The sequence below is a fragment of the Lathamus discolor genome, chromosome 4, assembly GCF_037157495.1.
Source record: "Lathamus discolor isolate bLatDis1 chromosome 4, bLatDis1.hap1, whole genome shotgun sequence".
Taxonomy (NCBI): Eukaryota; Metazoa; Chordata; class Aves; order Psittaciformes; family Psittacidae; genus Lathamus; species Lathamus discolor.
Window position 1 is genome coordinate 60,286,562 of NC_088887.1, and position 22,198 is coordinate 60,308,759.

The following is a 22,198-nucleotide window of genomic DNA, read 5'->3' on the forward strand; positions in this document are numbered from 1 at the left end:
TTACCGTGCCGTCCAAAGGCAGGTTCAGCACATCTGTTCCATGGTGTGTGCACATTCATGTGCATGTTGCACCCCTGTTAGCAAATGTGAATGTTTGCTTGCCTTTTCCTACTATGCCAACCTTACACTGATGCCTGATGACACATGGTCTAGCATGATGCCTGCCAATCTGGGGTTCATGTGGCGTTGTGTGGTGTATGGCTTACAAAGTGCTGGCAGGGCCATGAGCTGGTTGTTCCTTGTGTTTCCCAGTGGGTTTTGTGAGTGCTGGAGCTGGATTCACTGTGCCGTTGAACCACCACATAGCCCTGGCATTTGAAAGAACATACAGACAAGCTCTGCAATGCCACAAGGCCAAGGATGGGGAATGATTTGTGCCATGGTTCCTCCTTGGAAATCTATTTTTTGTGTGTGTGGTTCAAAATAAAGGCATGAAACAAACAAAAACCTTCATTAAGCAAAAAGCAATCCCTTTTGCATACTTGAGGTGAATGCTGCAGGAGGAGGCAAAGAAGTTGAAAGAAGGCAGCCCTTATTTAAAGGAGTGGCTAGATGGGGAAGATGATGTCTGTTTTGCCTGGACAAGCTCAGGGCCTTATTCTTCCCCTTGTCTGCAGGCAGCCTGCCCATCAAAATTATCCCTGGTGCTGAGTGCAGAGAAGGCAAGCCAACAGCTTATTAAGGAGTCTCTGTTATTCCTGCTGAGAAAGGTGGCTTTTATTTTCCTGAAGGGTTATTAACTGAATTCTCCTCGTCATAACTCTGGGTGTTTTCCTCTGCTCTTTCCAGATAGTTCTCCTTGGTTCTTCAATGTAGGCAATGGTTTGGAGGCGTTCATTCAGTCTTGTTAAATTCTGGGCAGGAGGAATGAAAATAACATGGGAATAGGATTTCTTTGGGAGACAAAATCACCGGAGCATAACTTTGGGACAGACCTGACTGCAGTCCAGTGACTTCCAGTTTCTGATATGGTGCTGAACCTTTTACAGCAACTGGGGCCCCTAACATAGGAAGAACATGGACTTGCTGGAGAGAGGAGGACCACAAGGATGATCAGAAGCTGGAACACCTCTCCTAAGGAGACAGGCTTAGAGAGTCAGGGTTTTTCAGCCTGGAGAAGAGAAGACTCAAGGGAGACCTTAGAGTAGCTTTCTAGTACCTAAAGGGGGATACAGGAAATCTGGAGAGGGACTTTTTGCAAGGGCATGTAGTGACAGGACAAGGGGGAATGGCTTTAAATTGACAAAGGGGAGATTTAGGTTAGATATTAGGAAGAAATTCTTGACTGTGAGGGTGGAGAGACACTGGCACAGGTTGCCCAGAGAAGCTGCGGCTACCCCATCCCTGGGGCTTTGAGCAACCTGGTCTAGTGGAAGGTGTCCCTGCCCATGGCAGGGGAGTTGGAACTGGATGATCTTTAAGGTCCCTTTCAACCCAAACCATTCTGTGATTCTATAAATAAATGGGAACTATGTGCTACAGTGAGTGAAAATACCACTGCACCTTGCTCAGCATCCTTGAACAGGCTTCAGTGGAATTATGGACCTGCAACATATGCCATCGTATGCAAATAAGTAAATAAACAAAGCAAAAAGAAATCAACAATGAAAGTACTCAATGTGAAATATGTGTGAGATGGAAGGAAGGAAAATTGTCCTCCATCACTTTACTCCAGTAATATCTTACAGACTCTTAGCTGCATTTCTAACTGTACTTAAGATAGCAATTTGGAATCCCAGAGAGGGAGACAGTTCAACCTTCTCCTCAATGACCTCCATTTAAGATGCCTTAGGTGAGCTAGAGAGGTTTTCTTCTGGGAATACAGCCAGTGTACACAGAGAATTAGAATCTGCAGCAAAGGTGCTGCAAGATACTGCAAAGGAAGAAGATCTGAATGGACTGTGAATACGTTTCCCATCAGACTTGAGCTTCAAAGTGTAACATGATGCAGAGAATTAGCTGGGACTAGTAATCCATAAAAATCTTCACATGGTATTTACTTTGTGAAGTAAGGCTACAAAAGATTCCATGCTGTAAAACCTCATTGGTTCCTGTCACTTTCTGAGCATCTTAGCAAACATCGGGAGTATGTGAGAACTGTGCCCACTTGGAACTGAAATGCCTTCTCCTATGGGAGTTAGTCCCATGCAGCCACTCTGTGCTGGATCACACAGCGTTACATTTACCCCTGGGTTTTTATGAGACATGCAGCACTGCCCAGTGTTCACAAATGCCTTTTTCTTTTTTGGACTCTGTAAGAGTACAAAAGTTACCTTCTAACCACAAACACAAAATCCTGTAATTAAACCTTTGTTACGCACAGCAGAGTGCTCATCATGTATACAAAGCAAACATTTTGGCAAGTTTATTATGCTCCTTGAGACTAAGATGGAATTAATGGCATTGCAAAATTACAGCAAGCTGCTTGCTATGCTGCTGCTGGGTATTTTCACTGGCAATGGGATTTTATATTCCACTTCGTCTTGAGAAAAAGTGCAATAGATTCAGTAAATGTTTTTACTGTCAAAGGCAACAGGGTGCAAAACACTGTGTCAAAGTAAAGGCCAGGGGGGTATTTTGGCCTTAAGAATTTATTGCACTTCGCTGAACTTTAAAAATCCTTTAGTTGTAACTTTTTACTTAAAATTCTTAAATGTTAGGAGGTAGCTAATGAGGATAATCTGACTAGTAAACAGCGTTAGTCATCACATGTAGAGGTTCTGCACTAAAAGACACCTGATACATGATTTTGTTTGCATTGTGCGCGGTCCTTCATCACTGGGAGGGACAACTGCTTGCAGACCATCACCTTCCTCATTGAACAGAAAGCCAAAGTGCCTCATGCAGCACTTACGGGAGAGGAAACATCTATTTTTCAAGTCCATTTTGGTTTTGTTCTTTGACTGCAATTCAAACTATCTTAGTTTATGTGCATGAGTCACGAACAAAGGGTGATTTTTTACATTTTATTTCCCTGATAGATGTTATACTCCAACAATATATATTGCAGCTGCCTGAGCAAAATGGATCAGCCTGAGTCAGTCATCTTGCTTCTCAGCTGGAAAAGTACAATGATGTCCTTACGAAAGCTGAGCAGATCTGAAAGGCTTTTCTGGTGGTATCAAGTGTGAAACATAAATCACTTCATACAGAGAAGAATAATATACTTGTAATTGCATCTTTCCATTGCCATGAACAGGCCATTTGACCAAAGAAGAACATGGGCTCTAAAACTATTTTCTGCTTACTTGTTGACAAGACAGATATAGCAAGACCTGTTTGCATGACCCTTTGACTTAGAATGAATAGATCTCGGTACAGAACAATGCCATCAGTAAATAAAAATTACCTCTAGCCATCAGCTCAGATGTCCAGGTAGCCGAGTGCCTTCCCTTACACAAAGGCCAGGTCCATCAGCAGTAGTATGAAGAATTCATCAGTCATGCTACCTCCCAAAGCTTTTTGCTATCTCCAAAGCCAAGATCCTAGCTTTAGTGTCGAGCAGCACTTGATGGATTTTGTCTTCTACTGATTTGTCTAGATGCTTTTTGAAATCAACTAAACCTTTGGTGACCACAGCCTCCTACAATCAGCAATCAATTCCAGTGTACTTATGCACTGCATGAAAAGCAGCACATCATGTTACTGCTTCTCTTAAGCATATTATGAAATTAACTTACATTCCTCCATAATTACGGTAGAATTGGTCAAGATCCCAAGTTTGCTTCACACAGGCCTGAGCTGCCTGCAGGGTTGCAGTCCCATTCCCTTGGAGATGACTGTTGCTCATGGGCCCACAGGGAACCACAAAGCTGTCTTGTCACCACCCATGGCAGTCATTCACACCTACTGAAAACTGAAAGTGAGTTTAGCCAGCAGAAACCCTAAGGCAGCAATACTTGGACCACATCACCAATGGCAAAACGCAGGCTGATGTCCACCCCATGCTTCCTACCTTATCATTCTCCCAGATTCAGATCCCAAATGCCACATGAGGAGTAGGGCTGTGCTCCATGGAGAGCTGGTCACCCCCTTAGCCCCTTAACTTGACACGTCGCAACAGGGAGGGACATGGGGCTTCTTCTTGAGATTGTGCAGGTCTTGGTACAATACCTCCACCCTTCATCTCTGGTATTCCTGAGCATCGTCTATGAAAACAGGAGATAGTCCAAGAGATTCGTACTCTTCCCCAAACAGCTGCACAGGTCAGGCTCTGGGAATTCAGTCAGGTTTCAACACAGATTTAATCCTTTTAAACAGGGAATGTTATGGAGACAGACCATACCTTGACCATACCTTTAACTACATGTCCTGAAAACACTGTGCTCTTTGCATGGTGATAAGTAGAGAATCCAAATTTGGTCTTTTTTTTTTGATGTATTTTTATATGTATATTTATATATATTATAGAACCACAGAACCATAGAATGGTTTGGGTTGGAAGAGAAATTAAAGATCATCCAGTTCCAACCTCCCTGCCACAGGCAGGGACACCTCATGCTGGGCCAGGTTGCTCTCAAAGTCCCATCCAGCCTGGCCTTGAATACTGCCAGGGATGGGGCAGCCACAGCTTCTCTGGGCAACCTGTGCCAGTGTCTCAACACCCTCATAGTGAAGAACTTCCCCCTTATATCTAATTAAATCTACCCTCCACCCTCTTTCAGCCATTACAGTTGTTTAATACACAAAACGTCTTTTTCTTCAAAGATTGCTACAAAACATAATAGCATATCTTAAAATTACACTTGATGATAATTAGTTACTTATTACAGAAAAGGTGTTTTGGAGAGAGAGTTAAGCTGTTTTTCATTGCATCTGAAAAATGTACCTATTGCTGCTGTACATCCTACAGCATGATTTGAACACCAAAACAAAAGATCACTAACGGACTGTGCCTGATGGCTCGTGGGGAGCCACGTGAAAGTTGTTTGCACAACCAACCTTCAGGCAGTTGAGCCCAAGGGTGCCTGTCCTGTAATTAAGTTCCTATTTCTGTTGTGGATGTGTTTAGCAGAGAGCACTCTTGCCACTTCTCATTTCAGCAGGTTTGCCCACGCTGCCTTCTGTGATCTGCATAAAGCAGGAAACCCTGGGAGAACTGGCAGGAACTCCTTGGCGTTGGGACCACTGACAGCTGCTGGAGCAGGCAAGTGCAGCTCCTGCATCATGCCTCCAGCACCCATGCAGGCTGATTCCAGTAGTGATACAGGCTAGCTGGCTTTAGCCAGAGGCTTTGACAAATACAAAACTTGTTTTTTTCCCCTCATATTTTCAGTGAGGAAAGACAACCTGCCTGAAAATAGATGTTTCTTGGATATTAACCTGTTCCAGTGCCCGTTGTCTTTATTAATTACAAAGTGCAGTTGTTGGAGGGAGCTCGGGTTTTCCTCCCCACTTCCTTAGAGCAGACAAGATTTTGAAACTGCAAATGCAGGTGGTGTTAGGAAACCCCAGGTATCCTAAAGTCCCCCTACATTTATCTAAAAAGACTGTTACTGCATCAAGAAAAAAGATCACATCAATACACATAAACCTGGGGAGTGCAGTGCTCAAGCAGTAACTCACACATACATACACAGATGGAAATGCTTGCAAAGAGGGGAATGCTTAGCAGTGGGCATTTCATTTCCAGGAGATTCCCTAATGGGCTTTGTCATTTGCTTCTTTGACTTACAGGGAGGTCTTAAAATATATTCAGAGTGATTTCGGTCAATCAGCAGCAATGATTTCTCCTGTCAATCTTGTTAAACAGGTGAAGGTGAAGAGCCTGGGAGACTTCGTAAGCAAGAGTCCCAGACTGGTTGGGGAGACTCAGGCCGATGAACATGAGAATTTTATATAAAGGTAGTAAAGCACAGAGATACATTACTGTTTTTTAATGAGAATAACTAAGATTCCCTAGGGGGTGATATGTGAAGCCGATGCTGCAATGACATTCACAGCATTTCAGTCTGGACTCTAGCTCAAGGCTTTTCAGTTCTTATTTTTAAACTAAACGCATACTGTCCATTGCTACTAATACTATCCTCCTAACTGAGCATGATGATTACACACAGAGGAAAGCCAGTTGCAACCAGATAAATTCAGGTAGGAAGGCAACTGTGAATGCATTGATGAGCTTACAACCACAGATCAGTTTCCTTATTACTTGCCTGCTTGCAAACGTTGTGAAAACAAGTCTGCTGACAGAAGGAGCTGAGGAATTTTTATTCATGGTCATGCATAAACGTGCGTATTTGTGCCTCATGAAACGTAACCTAAGCCCAGAAACAGGACCACTTGGCTCAGCTAAGCAAACATGCTGCTGAAGCAACACAGCTGAATGGAATACTCACTAGCACCTATTCACCAACACCTCCATGTGCCAAACAGAAAGTGCGTCAGGCAAGTCCAGTGAAACACATCAACAGAATCAGGATGTTAGTGCACACTTTATAAATGTAAACAGAAAACGGTAACAAATAGAAGTTTCCAACAACAGAAATTCAGAGAAGGTTAGCAAAGATCCTGGTTTGCTGCAACCACCATTAAAAGCAGAAAATGCAGGAAATATGTCAGGCAAAGGTTTTATTTTCCAAAGTGTAAGTATGTCCTTAGCATAATTTAAGTAATCCATTGCCATTGCAATCCTGATTGCTACAAAGTTGACGGTAAACTTTTTGACTGCACCTATTGCACACTTTCTCCACAGCTGTACAATAAAACCCTTCTCACGTATCAAGAGACTCTCCACTGTGATTAGCTGGTCTGTAGAAATTCAGTTAAGTAGTTGACTTCATTATGAAAGATGCTATTTGTTTGCATTGTTCTACTTTATAATCTGTGGCATATCACTCCAAGCTTGCGATTTCTTTTTGGCCAGTTCCATCCATGATGGCTGATCCGGAGCAGCATTACTGGCTTTCCTCAAGGGGCTTATTTCCTCTTTATCCACTAGTGCTGGTGATGGGGCTACTGTGAATAAAACAAATGGACATTTGATGTTCACTTGCTGTGCAGCTGTAGCCCCTACCTCTTTAATGGAAAACTTCCCATGGCTCATTCTACGGTAGAAAATCTTTACATTTCACATGGAAGCTGCTCCTGCAGTATGTTATTGAGGGAAGAACCATTCTATCCTCAAAAAAAAGACAATGTTTTTCTTACCACTAGTATCTTTTGGTCCTTAAATTTACCAAAACCAAAATGATGACATGGATTCCTTGCTGTACCCTGTGTGTTAACACCCAGGCCAAAAAGGAAGAGTCTTTTCATTAGCAAGAGCATTCACTTGCAAATTCCTCCTTTAGCCAACCCCCAACTCACAGGAATTTTATTACCTTCAAAACTTCTGCCCTTCTTTCAAATGTCAATTTACCAAAGAGATTCAAAGTTACAGTGGGAGGACTGATGGGCAGGCAGTTTGTGGCCACATCCTTCCAGCTTGCTGAGGAACCCACATCAAAATTGAATGCTAATTTTGCATGCATTCTGCATTGTACATTCTACACTGAGTGCATTTGAGACCCCATCCTGTCAAATGGTCTCATGCTCTCAAAGTCACATTTCTTTCAACACGAGTTTTGACTACTCTGTAATCAAAGTGCTCAAAAGAATATGCCACCGAATAAAACCCCAAATGTGAATCCTGAAAACAGCCTTCCCGTGCTGATGTGGGCCTGGGGAAGAGATTAGAATCTAGCCCCTACTCCTTTTCCATCACACTCAAGGAGGATTTCTTCTGACAAGGTTGGGAGATAACAGCCTACATTTTAAGAATTGTTTCCTACCAGTGACATAATGTGACAGTGAACTGGTTTTCAGCAGGGGCTCCTTCACTTCAGACTTTGTCTCTTTCCTTTGTTCTTCAGAAGCGGTTTTAGGTGCCAGGTGTGAAAGTTTGTTCCATTGCTGCTTCACTGAACCCTAGGCACAGACAGGGATCCAAGCAATGCAGAGAGAATGAGACCAGTTTGAAAGACACAAGCAAAAGGAGTGAATGTAGTGCCTGTCACAGTTCAAAGACCACATGTGCTCATCACACATTGGTCCCAGTCCTCTCACTTGAGCAGATACCTGTTCAAAAAACTCCTGTGGTTTTAGCTTAATGGCCATGACACTCAGCATTACAAATTAAAACTATCCCTCTGTATCTCTTATTCATACCGGTATCTCTGTGTAGGTTATTATAGTCTTCAATGCAACATGTATTCCGAGCCCTTTTCACACCTCTACTAGCATATATAGGATTTGGAAACAGCCTTGTTCTCTCATGTTTCCCTCCCACTTCCTGAATTTTGTGGGTTAGGGCACTGTATTTTGGATGCTTGATGATAAACGGATTTTCCATAAAAAAGGAATCAAACACATCCTCCCATGGATTTCCTTGCCAGTATCAAAAACTACCCTGAAGTGATAGTGGCTGGTGCAATGTGGGAGAAGGAAAAAGTGGGATCAGTACAATAGCACCAAGCCTCATATACTGCAGTCAGAAACATCTTGAGGAAGTTTCTCTGTTAGCTGATATAGGGAAATAAAATGCATGGCATGAATTTAAGAGAACATTGCCAGCTCAAATCTGGAGTTTCCTATTCTGACATAGAAACTGTATTTTGGGATCATTTATACCCTTGGTGTCTTAAGTGCTATGACAATTTTGAGCATTATTGCAGTTCATAATAGACATTTTATTAGGTATTACTCCTTGTTAATCTAACCACTGCTATTTTTCATTATCTAGAGATCTTCCCTTATTCCAGGTTATAAAACAGCTACCTGGGTTTCTAACAGTAGCGTCTAAAGCAAAGAAGTGGGCCATTTGCACTGGGAATGCTGTACTGGTATAGGACACACACTCACTCCTGCATCAGTGCGGGGTTCTCCCTGTGAAGGAGGCAATGCAGGGAGCACTCGCACTCTGCTGAGCTATCCCAGCACCAGGGAAGCCTTATTAGTGTTCAGAATTAAGGCCAAGCACTTCTGCTGGCCCAGCTTTGTCAACCAGAAAGATCATTTGCTACGGGTATCACCCTCTTTTGCATGGAATCTTTTAAGAGGCAGTGTCAGCCAGTATTCCATGGCATCATGTGAGCGTCTGAGTTACCCGTATACAGAGAACCAGAATTTACATCTTGGCACTGTCTGCAAGCGCAAAAGTTATTTTTATCCTATTTCACTTCTCAAGGCTCTAAAAATTGTTACCTAGGAGCTTCTGGGACCGAGCTGTTCATTCAGTGTTAAATCAGTCCGGATGCATAGGAGGCTCAATGGAATGCTGCGCTTTGAAGGATAGTTAAAGACAGCACATTCCCTCTGCATTGAGAGAGATCTGAGATTACAGTTTAGCACCTCACTGTGGGTATTTTAGCATGCAATACACACTTTAGATCTGTAAGAATGCGCTGGGCACCCAAGAAATTTTACACAGCTCGCATAGTTCCAGGATTTCTTGGAAATACGAAATCACATATCTGGATGATCAGAGAACACTGAATTTGTAACACATTTCTCAGGGCAGTGTCTTTGTCACTCACGATTATACTCATCAAGTATCTGTAATCACTACAGCATGACTGGTAATCTAGCAGTAGATACAAAGAACACTAAAGGGGGTGATATGAAAGCATCATGAATTTGTACTGTAAGTACCTCTGTTCGTTCCTTCTCTTTATTCTGTCTCTCTGTATCTGACTTCACATCCAGAGCCACCAGTTTTTCTCTGTCGGGTTCCTGCTCCTGCTGCATGCCCCTTTGCTTTTGCCTTGCTATGGAAATCCAGGCTGGTTCTGTGGGAGTGTTGGGATCTCTTCTAGAGTCTCCAGCAGCCACAGGGGAAGGCATGCTTCTCTCTGTTAACAGATCATTTATGTACATGGTTATATGAAAGAAGTTGTAATTAGCTTTAGCTTGCACTTGCTCAATATGCTGATTGGTCCCAGGACGTGTGACCAGCCTGGGTAAGTAGGAATTCTGTTTAGTTTGGTCTTCAGAGAGCAATCTGCCTGTTTTAAGTTACTGTTTTACTGGTGAAAACTGCTCTGCATCTTTGCTTGGCTGGAGTCACAGTGTCACTGGCCTCACCTGAGGGAGATGCAGAAACACGAATCAAGCTTCACTAATCTGCCCATTTTCCAAGGACTACTCTTCTGCTTCCTTCTCCCATCTGGTTCGTGACCTCTCAGAGACAAGCAGCAGCAGATTCAAAGCTGAACAGAGTTGACCCACACTGTTGCAAAGACAACCCCGTCCTCACTGCAGCTGCCCTCGGCTTCCGCTCTCCCCATGCCCACAAGGCAGCAGTTGATGCCTTGGTCTGGTTCCTGCCTTCCTCCCATCCCTTTAGGAGCAGCTTCCCTCACACAGCCCCTTGGTGCCTGCAGGTGCTGTGGGTGACTGAGCACAAGTCTGTGGTGTCTGATCACACACAAGTACTGCTAAAACCATAGGGTTAATTCGTGGTCTTTTGACGTGAGGCTTACTTTGAGCTGTCCTTGCTGACACGGACTGTGCTTTCCACTGGAGACAGTCACTTTCATCATGCTCTACCACAACTCAGATTTCAGTGAGATGAGTTAAAAAAAATCGATTCCTAGAGTGAAGGGTCAAAAGTGCTACCCTGCTGTCCTCACAGCTGCTACTCAGGCATAAGTGGTATCCAGAGTTATGGGGAAATGAAATACCCTCTATTCAAATATTCTGTGAAGAGAAAGCCTGTCTATATGCTGAGCAGGTATGGAACAAGAGAAGAGCCTCAGCTCCTCTGTTGGCTCCATCTCCCAAGTTCTCCACTTCTTCATTGGCTCACACTGCACATGAAATTCCGTTTTCCAAGCAGTGTGGAGCCTCTGTGTGGTTTAAGAGGAACAACAGTACTAACACCCTTAGAGCCACTTTAGAGCCACAAGGAAAGATGATTTAACCATTCCCAGACATTTCTGGCAACTAATATACCCCAAAATTTACAGAAGGCCATTTCAGAGCTAGAAGTTAAGCTTCCCAACCTCAAACCACACATGGTCCTACCCCAAGGAAACGTCTGTTACCTAGTCAGCACCCTGTTCAGGGTCCCAGGAGGAGGCAGACCCAGCCAGGGAGCACTGCTACCCCAGAATCTCTTGGGGCTCAGCTGCTGTGCAGGCTTACAGCTGGGCCACCCAGCCACAGGACCCTGTGGAGCTGTCAGGAGGACTGTGGTCTAGTTTAAAGGAACATGGCCCTGTTGAGGAAAGCAAATGTCTCTGAAGGCACATTTGAGAAGCCTCATGAAGGCATGGGAGATAAAAGGGATGATGCTCTCCCAACAGCTGGAGTCTGCAAACTCAGGCACACTATGAAATCCCCCAAGCTTTCTTTGCTCAGGGATTTTCTCAAGTCAGTGCTGTACCTCACCAGAGACAGACTAGTTATTTGAGCAAGAAAACACCGTAAAGCCTATGTCAGCTGAAAAACACGAAAAGAGAAAACACAAGGTTTGCTTTAAAGCCTAAGCAAGGTACTTTGCCAGCTGATGCCTGCATTTCCCTTCACATTCAGCTCATGATCTCACAGGGAAAACTCTGAAGAAACAAGCCAGAGAGTCCAGCTGTGTAAATGCAGTCCTTGAACACTGAAAGAGCTTACCTCCCTCCTGCACAGCAAGTTACTCCAATTCTCAGCATCCCACCTATGCCCCACCTTTGCATGCCAACGGCTGTTCCTCCCATAACCTCCTTCTTTTCTCTTCACTGGCTCCCCTCACTTCGCTTTTGTCTTGTTTTACAGGATGATAAGAGAATATGGCTGGGAGGGATCTCAAGATGTCCTGTAGTCTAACCTTCAGCTGCAAGGCAACATCAGTTTCAAGATCAATTTCACATAAACTGTTTCCTGATTAATATGTATCTATCCTGTTCTTAAAACCCTCATAAGATGCGACAGATCTCAGAGTCTCTCTAGACAGCCTATCCTATGGCTTGGCTCTTGTTCTACTCGATTTTTTTTCCCTATTGGTTAAGTTAAATCTTCCTTGCTCCAATTTAAATCCTTAACTTCTTCTCCTATACACTATGCATATCAACAGATTACTTACAGCCTCCTTCCAGCAGCCTTTTATGCATTTGAAGACTTAGACCGTGTTTTCCGATTATTTTTAGCTCTTCTGATTAATCGTATTCTCTAGATCACTCTCACTTTTGTCCAAGCTCTTGACCAAACCACATTGGTTGGAACTTATATCTGTTATCTTGTAGGTGCTTAGAAACAGCTCAAGTATTCCTTTCAGTATTTTGTATTAACTTAAGTGGTCTATAACAGCTTTTCCCCCCGCCATCTTGCCTCCCTTTTCAAGATGTGCCACCTTCTGGAGTACCCCTCATCTTCCACGGTTCACCAGGATAACCACTAGCTGAAGCTCAAGGACTGCTAGCCCATCTTCTCTGAGTATCTGAGGACAAACTTCATTAGGATCTTCATAAGTAAACCCGCACAGCTGAACTGATGTGATGTCTGCTAATACATCTACCATTCCATTCCCTCCTTTCCTTGTAGGCCATATCCTTGAACCCACCTGCTCACCCATTTTAAGTCATGAGCAATTTGGGCAGGACTTATTAGTGCATTGCCCAGTAAAACCAGGTGTCACACTTCATCAGTTCCCAAAGCACTAGTTGTACACAGACCGACTGCCACTGCTGAAGCTGATGGCAATGCCGAGTGCTCCTCAGAGCTGAGGACCCCTCACTGAGTACAGAGTGTACAAGCTTTTGTATGTACATACTCAAGTACATGGAGTACAAGGTTTTCACTTTAGTTACCTTCTATCCAATGTGAACTCATTTCCCTAACTTTAATGAATAACCATTCCACAGTTACGCTCAATATTATGAACATGCTTCCCCACTGAAGCCTGGCTAGCTGGACTCATCGTGCAGTTCCATCCCACCAAACATACCCCTTTCCCATTACATACAGGCCTCTTCTCTCAGCCCAGAGAAGACTGGGCTTCCTCTCTGACTGTACAGCTACAGACACATATCACTCCATGCACCCTTTTCCACCACCTTTTTACCTTCCTTCACTGTAATATCTTGGCGCTCAAAACCACTGATGTGTTTACCCTGAAGGCCCTTTTCTACCCACCCACCAGCTTTCCAATGATTCTGGGAACCTGACTTCTGCCTTGATGCTGCTAGTGATGTACAGTCCCTCTGATTCAAAATCACCCTTTGTGCTTTGTCCCATTTTCACTGTCACACTACAGGAGCATTCTGTAAACACCAACTGAACTGCACGTTGCTCCCCCTCTGCTCCCATCAATCAATACCAACACAATGACTGCTATGCCCAGGCTCTATTTACTGCACTGCTTGTAACGGTCTTATTGCTACCTGCACTCCTGTTTCTCTGTCATCCTCATGGATTTAGGATTCATCTTTCTGTTATTTCAATGTGCCTTGCCTAGCACAACAGGGTTCCCAGTCCCACAGTGATATGTCTGGAGGCTGCTATTATGTTTTCACAAGGCAGATATTCTGAGGAAGGCATCAAGCACTTTTGCTCTTCAGAAAAGTCTCCCTGATGAGATGCCAGACATCCTAGTTATGCCAATTAGAAGGCCAAGTATCATCCCATAGAGATGGTATCAGGATGCCCCTGTGATAGGAGGGAACAAAACCTCTTTATCATCATCTCAAAGATTTTATATGTGTCTGTACAGGCCTGACTTAGGACAGCAGAGTAGGGTCACCTATAGCAGATCAAGAGCTGAGCTGTTTCTGGGAGGGACTTCCTTATTTCTTTAAGCAATTTTGTTCTGCCCTTGTCCTTTGCTGCAGAAAGCCAGCCAGGCAAGGCAGAGGAAATGCCTTCTCTTCAGAAGAAAACCCATCAGATGCAACCTGTGCAGGATTTACTACCTCATCTGTCAGCCAGAATTACTGTAAGGGGTAGAAGAGGCATATTCACTATTTATTATCTTTCCTATTGCCCAGAGGTCCTTTACCTCCTCCCACCTCCAACTAGAGGAGGTTTCTTGGCAGTACACATGCACTGTGGTACCAGCCAGAAAGATGAAGGGTGGTGAAGTAATCCAGCAGACAGTACGGTGAAGTGAGTCGGCAGTTTAAGGTGATCTGTCCTACAAAGCTCTGGGTACCCTGGGGGACACCAAGAGGCTAAAAGCTTTCTCAGGAAGAGACTGTTCTCAAGAGAAGTGCTGCTTGCACATCTTCCTCACTTCACCGACTGCCTGATCACCTTGAATGAGCCCTCCCTGTCCTACCTCATCTGGTCATGAGGCAGTCTGTGTGCTTTTATGACTCATCACGTGGCAAAGCAGCGAGTTTAAGGAACCAGGTAGCCAGAGTGAAACCAAACGTACTCAAAAGCAAAATCTAATTCCTGCTTCTGCTGCATGTCACATCCACAGCAGCTAGCACAACAGCTCCCAGTGGGTAAATGTGACTTTTAGGGAGACAAATGCAAGCAGTAGCATCTTCCATGGGAAGCTGTGTGAGCTCGACAGGCCACAGACGCCACAAATGCCTCCTCCAGTGAAGCAGGGCTGAGCCTCTTCCTTCCGCCTGACACTTCGGAGGTTTTTCTGAATAAAACTGACATCTGAATCATATTCTTCAGTTCTTATTACAACATCCTATTTTAAACAATATGCTATTCAACTTCTTAATAACTTCATAAGCTAATAAAGGACACTGCTGGCAGCAGTTTGTCTCTTGTTCACCCACAGTTTTAACCTCGTGATTGCATCTTTCCCTAGTTTCCTTGGAGCTGGCTTGGCCTCAGACTTTTTGAAAGACAAGCGAGCCTCTTCTTCCCCTCAGGATAAGTCACCAACAACGGTGATACCAGGTCAGAACTTGTCAAGCCACTCTGTGCATAATGTCACCATGCATAAAAACGAGCATTTAATGTAGGCTGCCAAGGTCTTTTTGTGCTACTTGAAACCACATCCAGAGGCTGCAGAAGCCCTCCCTTCACATCTTTCCCACAGCCGCCTAACACACATTGATGGTCCCAAGACCAGCCACTCTGTCTGCTGTCTTCAGCACTTCCTCAGCCTCCAGACTGACCACCAAGGATAACCCCTGAAGCCAAGTGAACCATAGCCACATCCTTAATTCCCTCCCACAGATCAGAATCACCTGAGCTCTTCTCTGCCGGTCTGACAGTGGCAGGGCTGGTTGCCTCATGGCCCCTAACGGGGAATTCTCCTTCTGCAGCCCCATTAAATTCAGGTACCTGTTTCCTCCACTATCTTACTAAAACAGCTTTTTATTTTTTTTCTCAGACTAAAGTTCTGATCTTACAGATTAAATTTATGCCTAAATATCGTGGAAACGAGTGTGTACACTTCTCATTGCTACTTGGATATTATCCTTTAATATGTGTCAGTTTGGTTGTGCAAAGAATAGGACGAAGATAAAAATTAATCTTTACGTACAAAAGGAGATACGTGATTGACTTGTTATTGTGCATTGGTTTATATACACGCACAGAAAGTGAAGAGAAATGAAAGAGAGATACATACCTATTTCTGTCTATTGACAGACAGATATACTCAGTGTATTCAAGTGCATCTGGGTGTGTGTGCATTGCTTATATGGATAACCACAGCAAAGACACGTTTAAACATTGCCCTGAGATTTAGAGACTGATTTTTGTTAGGTTTTTTTTTTTTAGAGATAGCCTCAGGTATTGTACCCATATTCTTTAAGTCTAAAAACCTTCTTGTGCACGAAATATAGCAGAGGCCCTTTATAACATTTAAATCTCATATCTGCAAATGAACATCTTACGCCTGCAAGGACTGCAAAGAGCGCTTCCTCTTGCCATACATCTGTGCAGGCAAAAGGTCAGAGACAGAAATATTAGGTCTTTTTGAAAGCCAAACCTCTAACAGCAAGCAAAGGTAACCTGTGGATTCCCTACGTATTTTAAAAGCAAACATACTCAGAACTAATCCAAACAACTCCACACCAGGAGATAACACCCCTTGTATACAACACGATCATTGGTTTGTAACACTGCTCATGCATACATATTTAATTCCACACTGTTGTATCTTTGCTCATTTATAAAGCCCCAGTTATTTTAAGAAGAGCTTTACAAATGCACATGGCATGTAGTATATCCTGGCCTACATAGTTCCTTGTGTTTATAAAAGCACTACCTGCATTGGTGTCAGTGTACACACCCAATTCCTTAATTTCAGACAAAGCTATTCTAAAAGATTTGACATTTCTTTCTTCTCTAGGATGATGTGTGAGGTATTTGACTCTTGGTCGGATCTATACCACTGCTGTCAGGAGAGTCTTTTTTACACAAGAAACTGCTATGTTAGCATCAAAGTCTATTTCACTGCTGGAAAACAGCCATATTGCAAAACAGCCTGACACAATTGAAAAAGCAACTTCTGCTGCAAAACAACAGCTTCCTTTTCAGCTGTAGCCAGGACACTACAGCATTAAAGCAATGTCTTTTTTATGTAGAGAGAAACGTTTTTCTTGTCATTTCAGAGCTTGTGTTTGCCGGATGATACACACCAATTTCATTCACTTTACGTTCACTGTCCCTGCCCAAGCTCCTTTCCCTTGTTAGAGCACGTCTCCCTGCTACAGCTCCTCAGTCACTGAGTTTTATATACCCTAAAACGCACATTCACACAGGTACTGCTTATGGTTTTACTCCTGCAATAACCTATTAGCATATGTTAATTGCTTCCGCCCTTTAGAGGATTTATAGCAAAGTGTATCAAACCCAAACAGCACAGCTTAACCTTTTAATTCTTGCAAAGACTTGTGCCTTTAGCTGCAGGAACTTCCAAACGACTCCTCCTGGGGTGACTAATTTCACACAGCCATTAAAAAGCCACCTTGCAGGCTGACAGAGGCCAAGCAATCCCCTGCTAGCTCCCTGGAAAACTCTGGAGAGCACAGGTGCTACTTTCACCCGGGGTGGTAAACCAGCATCCCACCAGCCCTCCCGTTGCCCCTGGTACCAGGAGAGTTGAAAAGCTAAAAATCAAACTGAATGAACCAAATTGTCCCTGCTCACTCCACAACACAGTAAACTGGCTTCCTTGAGATGAATCTACATGCGAAGGGAACTGCACCCCTTACATCACCATTTCACAACTTGTCTTTCCGTTCAGTGCAGGGATTTCCTAACACACTGGGAGGAAACTCCCTGACAGCACAAAGTGATTCCTGATGTTGACCACAGCTTTTTGAAAGGGCTGGTGAACTCAAGGACTAGGAGAGAGCTGGGTGCCAGCATTAAGGGTGGTTGGATGGAAAAAGGAAAGTAAAGGGTGTCCCAGCAGATCAGGAGGCCAGAGATGGCTGGTAAGTGATGTGATCCATGAAGGGCCATTCTGACTGTGCTTGTCAGGTTTCTCGTGCTTGTTGTTGCAAAGACACCCTCCCAGCTCACTGGGCTGAGGCAATGTTTCAGAGACACTTCAGAAAGGCTCAGTGAAGACCTTGTAACAGCCTTCCAATACCTAAAGGGGGCCTACAAGAAACCCAGAGAGGGACTTTTTACAAAGCCAGGACAAGGGGGAATGGCTTTGAACTGACAGAGGGTAGAAGGAAGAAGTTCTTCACTGTGAGGGTGGTGAGGCACTGGAACAGGTTGCTTTCTTAGTCCTGACATGCCCACCTATTATAACCCATTACCAAGTGACTCAAAGCTGGGAAACCAGCAGCTTTGCTTAAAGTGATACAAGAGCAGTAGTGCAGCAGGTAAGGAAGAAGACTAGTTACCATCACAGACCAATCTGAACCACCATCCGAAACAACTCCAGGCCACACAGATTTGGTGTAGTACTGTCAGGTGGAGAGGAACACGTCCAAAACATGGCTCAATTTGCAGCCCCAGGCTTGTGCAGCCCTGCCAGGAGGAGGGGCATGGCTCTCACCTGTGGTCACTATTTTGCACAGGACAGTCCTGAGCCTGGGAGCAGGAATCTCCTTCACCCCAAGGCTGAGGAGGCAGAGGAGGAGCCTGGTGGAGAAACATGTTTCCCAGCTCTGTTTCTGACCTTTCTCCCTCTTCCAGCACTGCCTCCAACCCTGCTGCTGCTGCAGGCACTCTGGGACTCAGCAAGAGGGATGGGGGAAAAGGCTGTGTGCAGGAGCACTGGTCCTCCCACTGCTTGCCTCTGTCCTCTGCCAGACCAACCCTACCATGCCAGGTCTCCACTACAAATAATCAACCATTCTTCAGGGCAGGGTAGAGAGAAAAATATCTTTAAATGGAATGCTGGGATTATACAAAGGGAGAGCACCTTGCTCTTGGGGTGCAGGGAGACTCTAGACTGATGGCCATGGGAGCCCCATCTGGCTGCAGAGGACCTGAACGAACACCCTCCTTTATGGCTGCTGGGAGTGCAGGAAACTATACATGTGGCCAGAGGCCTGCAAACACATCTGTGATCTTGCAGCAGATGACAAGTGGAATCAGCTGCTACTCAGGGCATCTCAGGTTTCCTCTGGGGCCAGGAACAGGCTTTCGTCACCCTACAGGACAAGTGCCATGAGGTCTTCTGGTTTGGTGTTTCCCCACTCCAAAGCTCAGATTAACCCAAACCAGAGCAACCAGAGGCAGGAGGGAGCTCTCTGCAGTGGCACACAGAAACCTTTTCATGTGCTTGGCCAGCATCTCCTCCTCACATTCTTAACATCAAACCCACGACCAGACAGAGTAAGGGCCGGGAAGAAGTTTCTCCCACATATCAGAAGACCTAAAGACTCTTTTTCCCCCTCTTGGCTGTCCTCTGAAGCAAAGACCAGTGCTAGAAGAGTTTGAGCATGCTTCAACTAACTTGTTTACCGTCATTGCAAAGACCTCAGACAGTGGTGCCACTTGCAGTCTTTTCTGTTCTCTGCCTGTAGCCCATAATATATGAGTCTCCAGAGGACTGATTATTTTTTTAACTCTAACCCAATTATATAATGCAGACAACAGGGTGAAATTTAACAATCTGCAGTAGACACAATCTTACAGTCTCTCCCAGCTTTAAACTCCAGGAAGCTGCAGGGTAGTTATTTTTTGTTTTTAAACAAGGAATGAGTAATGATAAAGATGGATAAATGAATAAGCAAAGCTCACAGGAGACAATAAATAAATGGTGAGTTGAGCATGCCAGGCAGCTACTGGTACTTCTCCTTTAATGCTACCCTGAAAAGAAGGTCTAGAGGTCTGAGTCACTCATCCCACACAGGGCACTGCACTTAATATGTGCTCCTGGCTTTTGAATTGCCATACAGCACCTCTAAATGGGATGCTTAGTGTCTTGGTAATTGTGTTCTACAATACTTGCTAATGCACTTTGTTTGTTGAGTGTCACTTAAAACATCCTTTAAACAATGCCCTGAGATGCAAAAATAGCAGGCAAAAATATCTTATTCTTCCCTGCTGTGCTTCTGATACTCTTTTCAGCAAGAGAGAATGAGGGAGCTACATCACTGAAGGCAGAACCATTAGCTCATGCTCACCAGTGTTGTGACTGACACAAGAGGGCTGCCTCCTGCTCTCTCACAGGTAATACCATTCCTTTTGAGGGAAGGTAACTTTATCAAGTATCAGGAGTCTTACCAGACACTTTACAAGGATTTGACTTTTTCTCCAAGTCTCTATCTTCATTTCTGGATTCAGGAGAGTGAATAGCTTTGTCCTGCTTCTCCTTGTTTGCAGTAGTATTTGGAACGCTTACGTTTTGCAAGGCTGGCTTTTTAGGCAATGGAGGTTTGTTACTAAGCTGTTCAGAAGACTTTGCTTTGGGTTTGATCTTTTCATTTAAAGAATCGCCAATAGTTGTATCAGCTGTTTTTCTGATCTGTGCCTTATCACCTTTTAGAAAGGAAGTCAATCCTTCATTTTCTAAATTAAACTCTGCACTGTGTCTTTTAATCCCCTTTGATTCTGGTGACGAGTTGTCTCTATATTTCAAGGACAGTGACGTGGATCTAAGTTTCACTTGAAAAGGATTTTTATCTTCAGAGTTTGGCTGATTCTGAGATACCGCCGTTGAATCGCTTGGCACCGGCACTGTATCGACAGCTGGAGAAACACAGCCAGCCAAGATTTCTGCAGGTTGGCCTGAGTTCTCCGTGTCGGACTCTGGCAGCAAAGGCTGCTTTTTGTTGCTTCTTTTTTCACCCTCCAGATCTGATTCCTTCTGCAAGTCTTCTTTCTTCTTCTCGTTTCTTGAGACCTTCACTTTCGACACGAAGAATCCAGTGTTTAGTGGGCTTTCCAACTCTGATCTTTCTGGGAAGTGAAGGCTTCTGGTCCTTGGTCTCTCCTGCGCAGAGGAAACAGAAAACTTTCTCCAGGCATTGAGTTCATTGGCTGCTTTTTCGGCTTTCTTGCCGAAAACTTCCTCCTTGTGGACCAGTGACTGACTGTTCTCCTTACCAGAAGCAGCTACCTCCTGTGCAGTCTTTATTTTCTCTAGAGAGCAGGAAGCAGATGATCCCATCCTTGTTGAGGAAACAGGATGTGAAACATGGAATGAGCCTGTGGGCTGGAAAGAACCTGTGGAAAACTGCTTGCTGGACTCTGACAATAGAGCAACCTCTTTCTTTACCTCTTTATTACAGGACATTTCCTCAGCTATGTGATCATCCTTCTGTATATTTTCTTCTGACCCTTCCAAGCAAACAATACTATTCTTACTAACTGAAGTATCTTCTTTGGATGGTATTTTATTTACTGAAAACACGGTAGGAAGCTCTTTATTTTCTTGATTTAAAATGTTGATTGACACATTGTTCACATCCCCAGACAACAGAACCGGTGTTTCTGAGGCATCTTCTTGCTTTTGTACGTCTCTGTCTGGACTAGAGTAGGAAGAAGTTACAAAGTCTTTGTGTTCTAACAGCAGTGAGGACTCAGACTTCACACACGTTGTTTCCAGTGTTGGCTGGCAGCCCTCCGGTTTATTCTCTGGTAGCAGGGCTTCCTGTGCAACAGCAGACCCAGAAGCAGGCTGAGTCATCACTGGTCTCAAAGCAGGAGGAAGGTCCTCAGGCATTCTGGGCTTTGGCCAGGAAGCCACATCCTGCACTGCTGCTGTGCCACATGGCAGTTCTTGATTGCTTGGTTTGAATACAGCATCTGACAAGTCTGTCTGTTCATCATCCTCTTCTTCTTCTTCTGGGGTACAGCTCAAATCAGTCAGAGATTCAGACTGGGTCCTCTGCAAGAAAAAAATTCAGAAAGCCCCATCACCATGTAAAGATGCACTTTTGTCTTATACATCATTACATTTTATAACAGAGATCTCAGAGAGGAAGGCAATACTTGCCTCCAACGGTAAGCTGATGTTTTCTTAATCTACGTATACTGGATGCCTTTTTATCTAAGCAGATTCTGGAATGATGTATTTAACCAATATAAAAGTCCTTCTGCACAACTAGTGCTTTCATGCCTTTGTAGATGGAAAGTTCATCAAAACAATGGCCATTGGACTGTCCTTGGCACTTGATTCCCCGGAGCATACTGGCTATGTTGTGATCCTCTTAGGCAAAAAGCAGCACTTGAAAGAGAAAAATCTGTCCCTTTGTATTTTACTACTCCATGCTAGCGTTAAAAATAAAACAACCCATTCTTCCTAAAACATGACTCTGAAGAGGGAAGGGTACATGGAAAGAAGAGCAAAATCCTAGCAAGTCCATCCGGTTAAGGCACTCTATGCCAGCTGAGTATCTACCCCCATATGGCAGTCTTCTGTCTAATTCCACTGCCAAACAGCATGATAGCCTTCTCTCCTTTGTGTAAAACTCTTTTTTTTTTCCTCCAAGAGTTAGACTATTTGTTGAAAGTTTCTAAATGCATATGTAGTTATCTGGGAGGTCTTGTGATTAAGCTTCCAGTAAGGACTGGCTAAATATAGAGGATTATTTGAAAGCACGTTATGAAGCTGCTGAATATGCCTTTTCATATGGTGCCTGTATTTGCTGACTGATTCACTGTAGTTTGTCAGGTAAATATATATTTTGGATATAGGCCCTAATTCCAAGAACACAAAACTTGCACTCTGAAGATACTTTTAGGGTTCTTCCAACTTCTTGTTCTGCAAGTGGAATTGCAAAAACGGAGTTATAAACTTGTGAACATCCAAGCTGTGAACATCTAAGCTGTCCAATGTGGCACTGCATTAAGAAACCGTCTCCCAGTTCAGAATGGGAAATCTGTGCAGCACAGAGCAGAACCCGTC

The 22,198-nt window shown here is 44.0% G+C and overlaps 1 protein-coding gene across 8 annotated transcripts in view; it reads right to left on the minus strand.

Annotated features, from left to right (window-relative positions):
* Nucleotides 1–6,248: 6,248 nt before the first annotated feature.
* The window catches only part of CRACDL (CRACD like), a 66,189-nt gene continuing 50,239 nt past the window's right edge, over nucleotides 6,249–22,198 (minus strand). For 7 of the 8 annotated variants that reach the window (XM_065677665.1, XM_065677664.1, XM_065677663.1 and 4 more), the window contains 4 exons: nucleotides 19,573–21,178; nucleotides 9,628–9,827; nucleotides 7,770–7,905; nucleotides 6,249–6,954 (listed from right to left, as the gene is read on the minus strand). In XM_065677665.1, the coding sequence (XP_065533737.1) occupies nucleotides 6,809–6,954; nucleotides 7,770–7,905; nucleotides 9,628–9,827; nucleotides 19,573–21,178 (2,088 nt within the window). In that variant the 3' untranslated portion in view covers nucleotides 6,249–6,808. The remainder of the gene's footprint in view (nucleotides 6,955–7,769; nucleotides 7,906–9,627; nucleotides 9,828–19,572; nucleotides 21,179–22,198) is intronic. The other variant, XM_065677662.1, reaches the window with a different exon arrangement.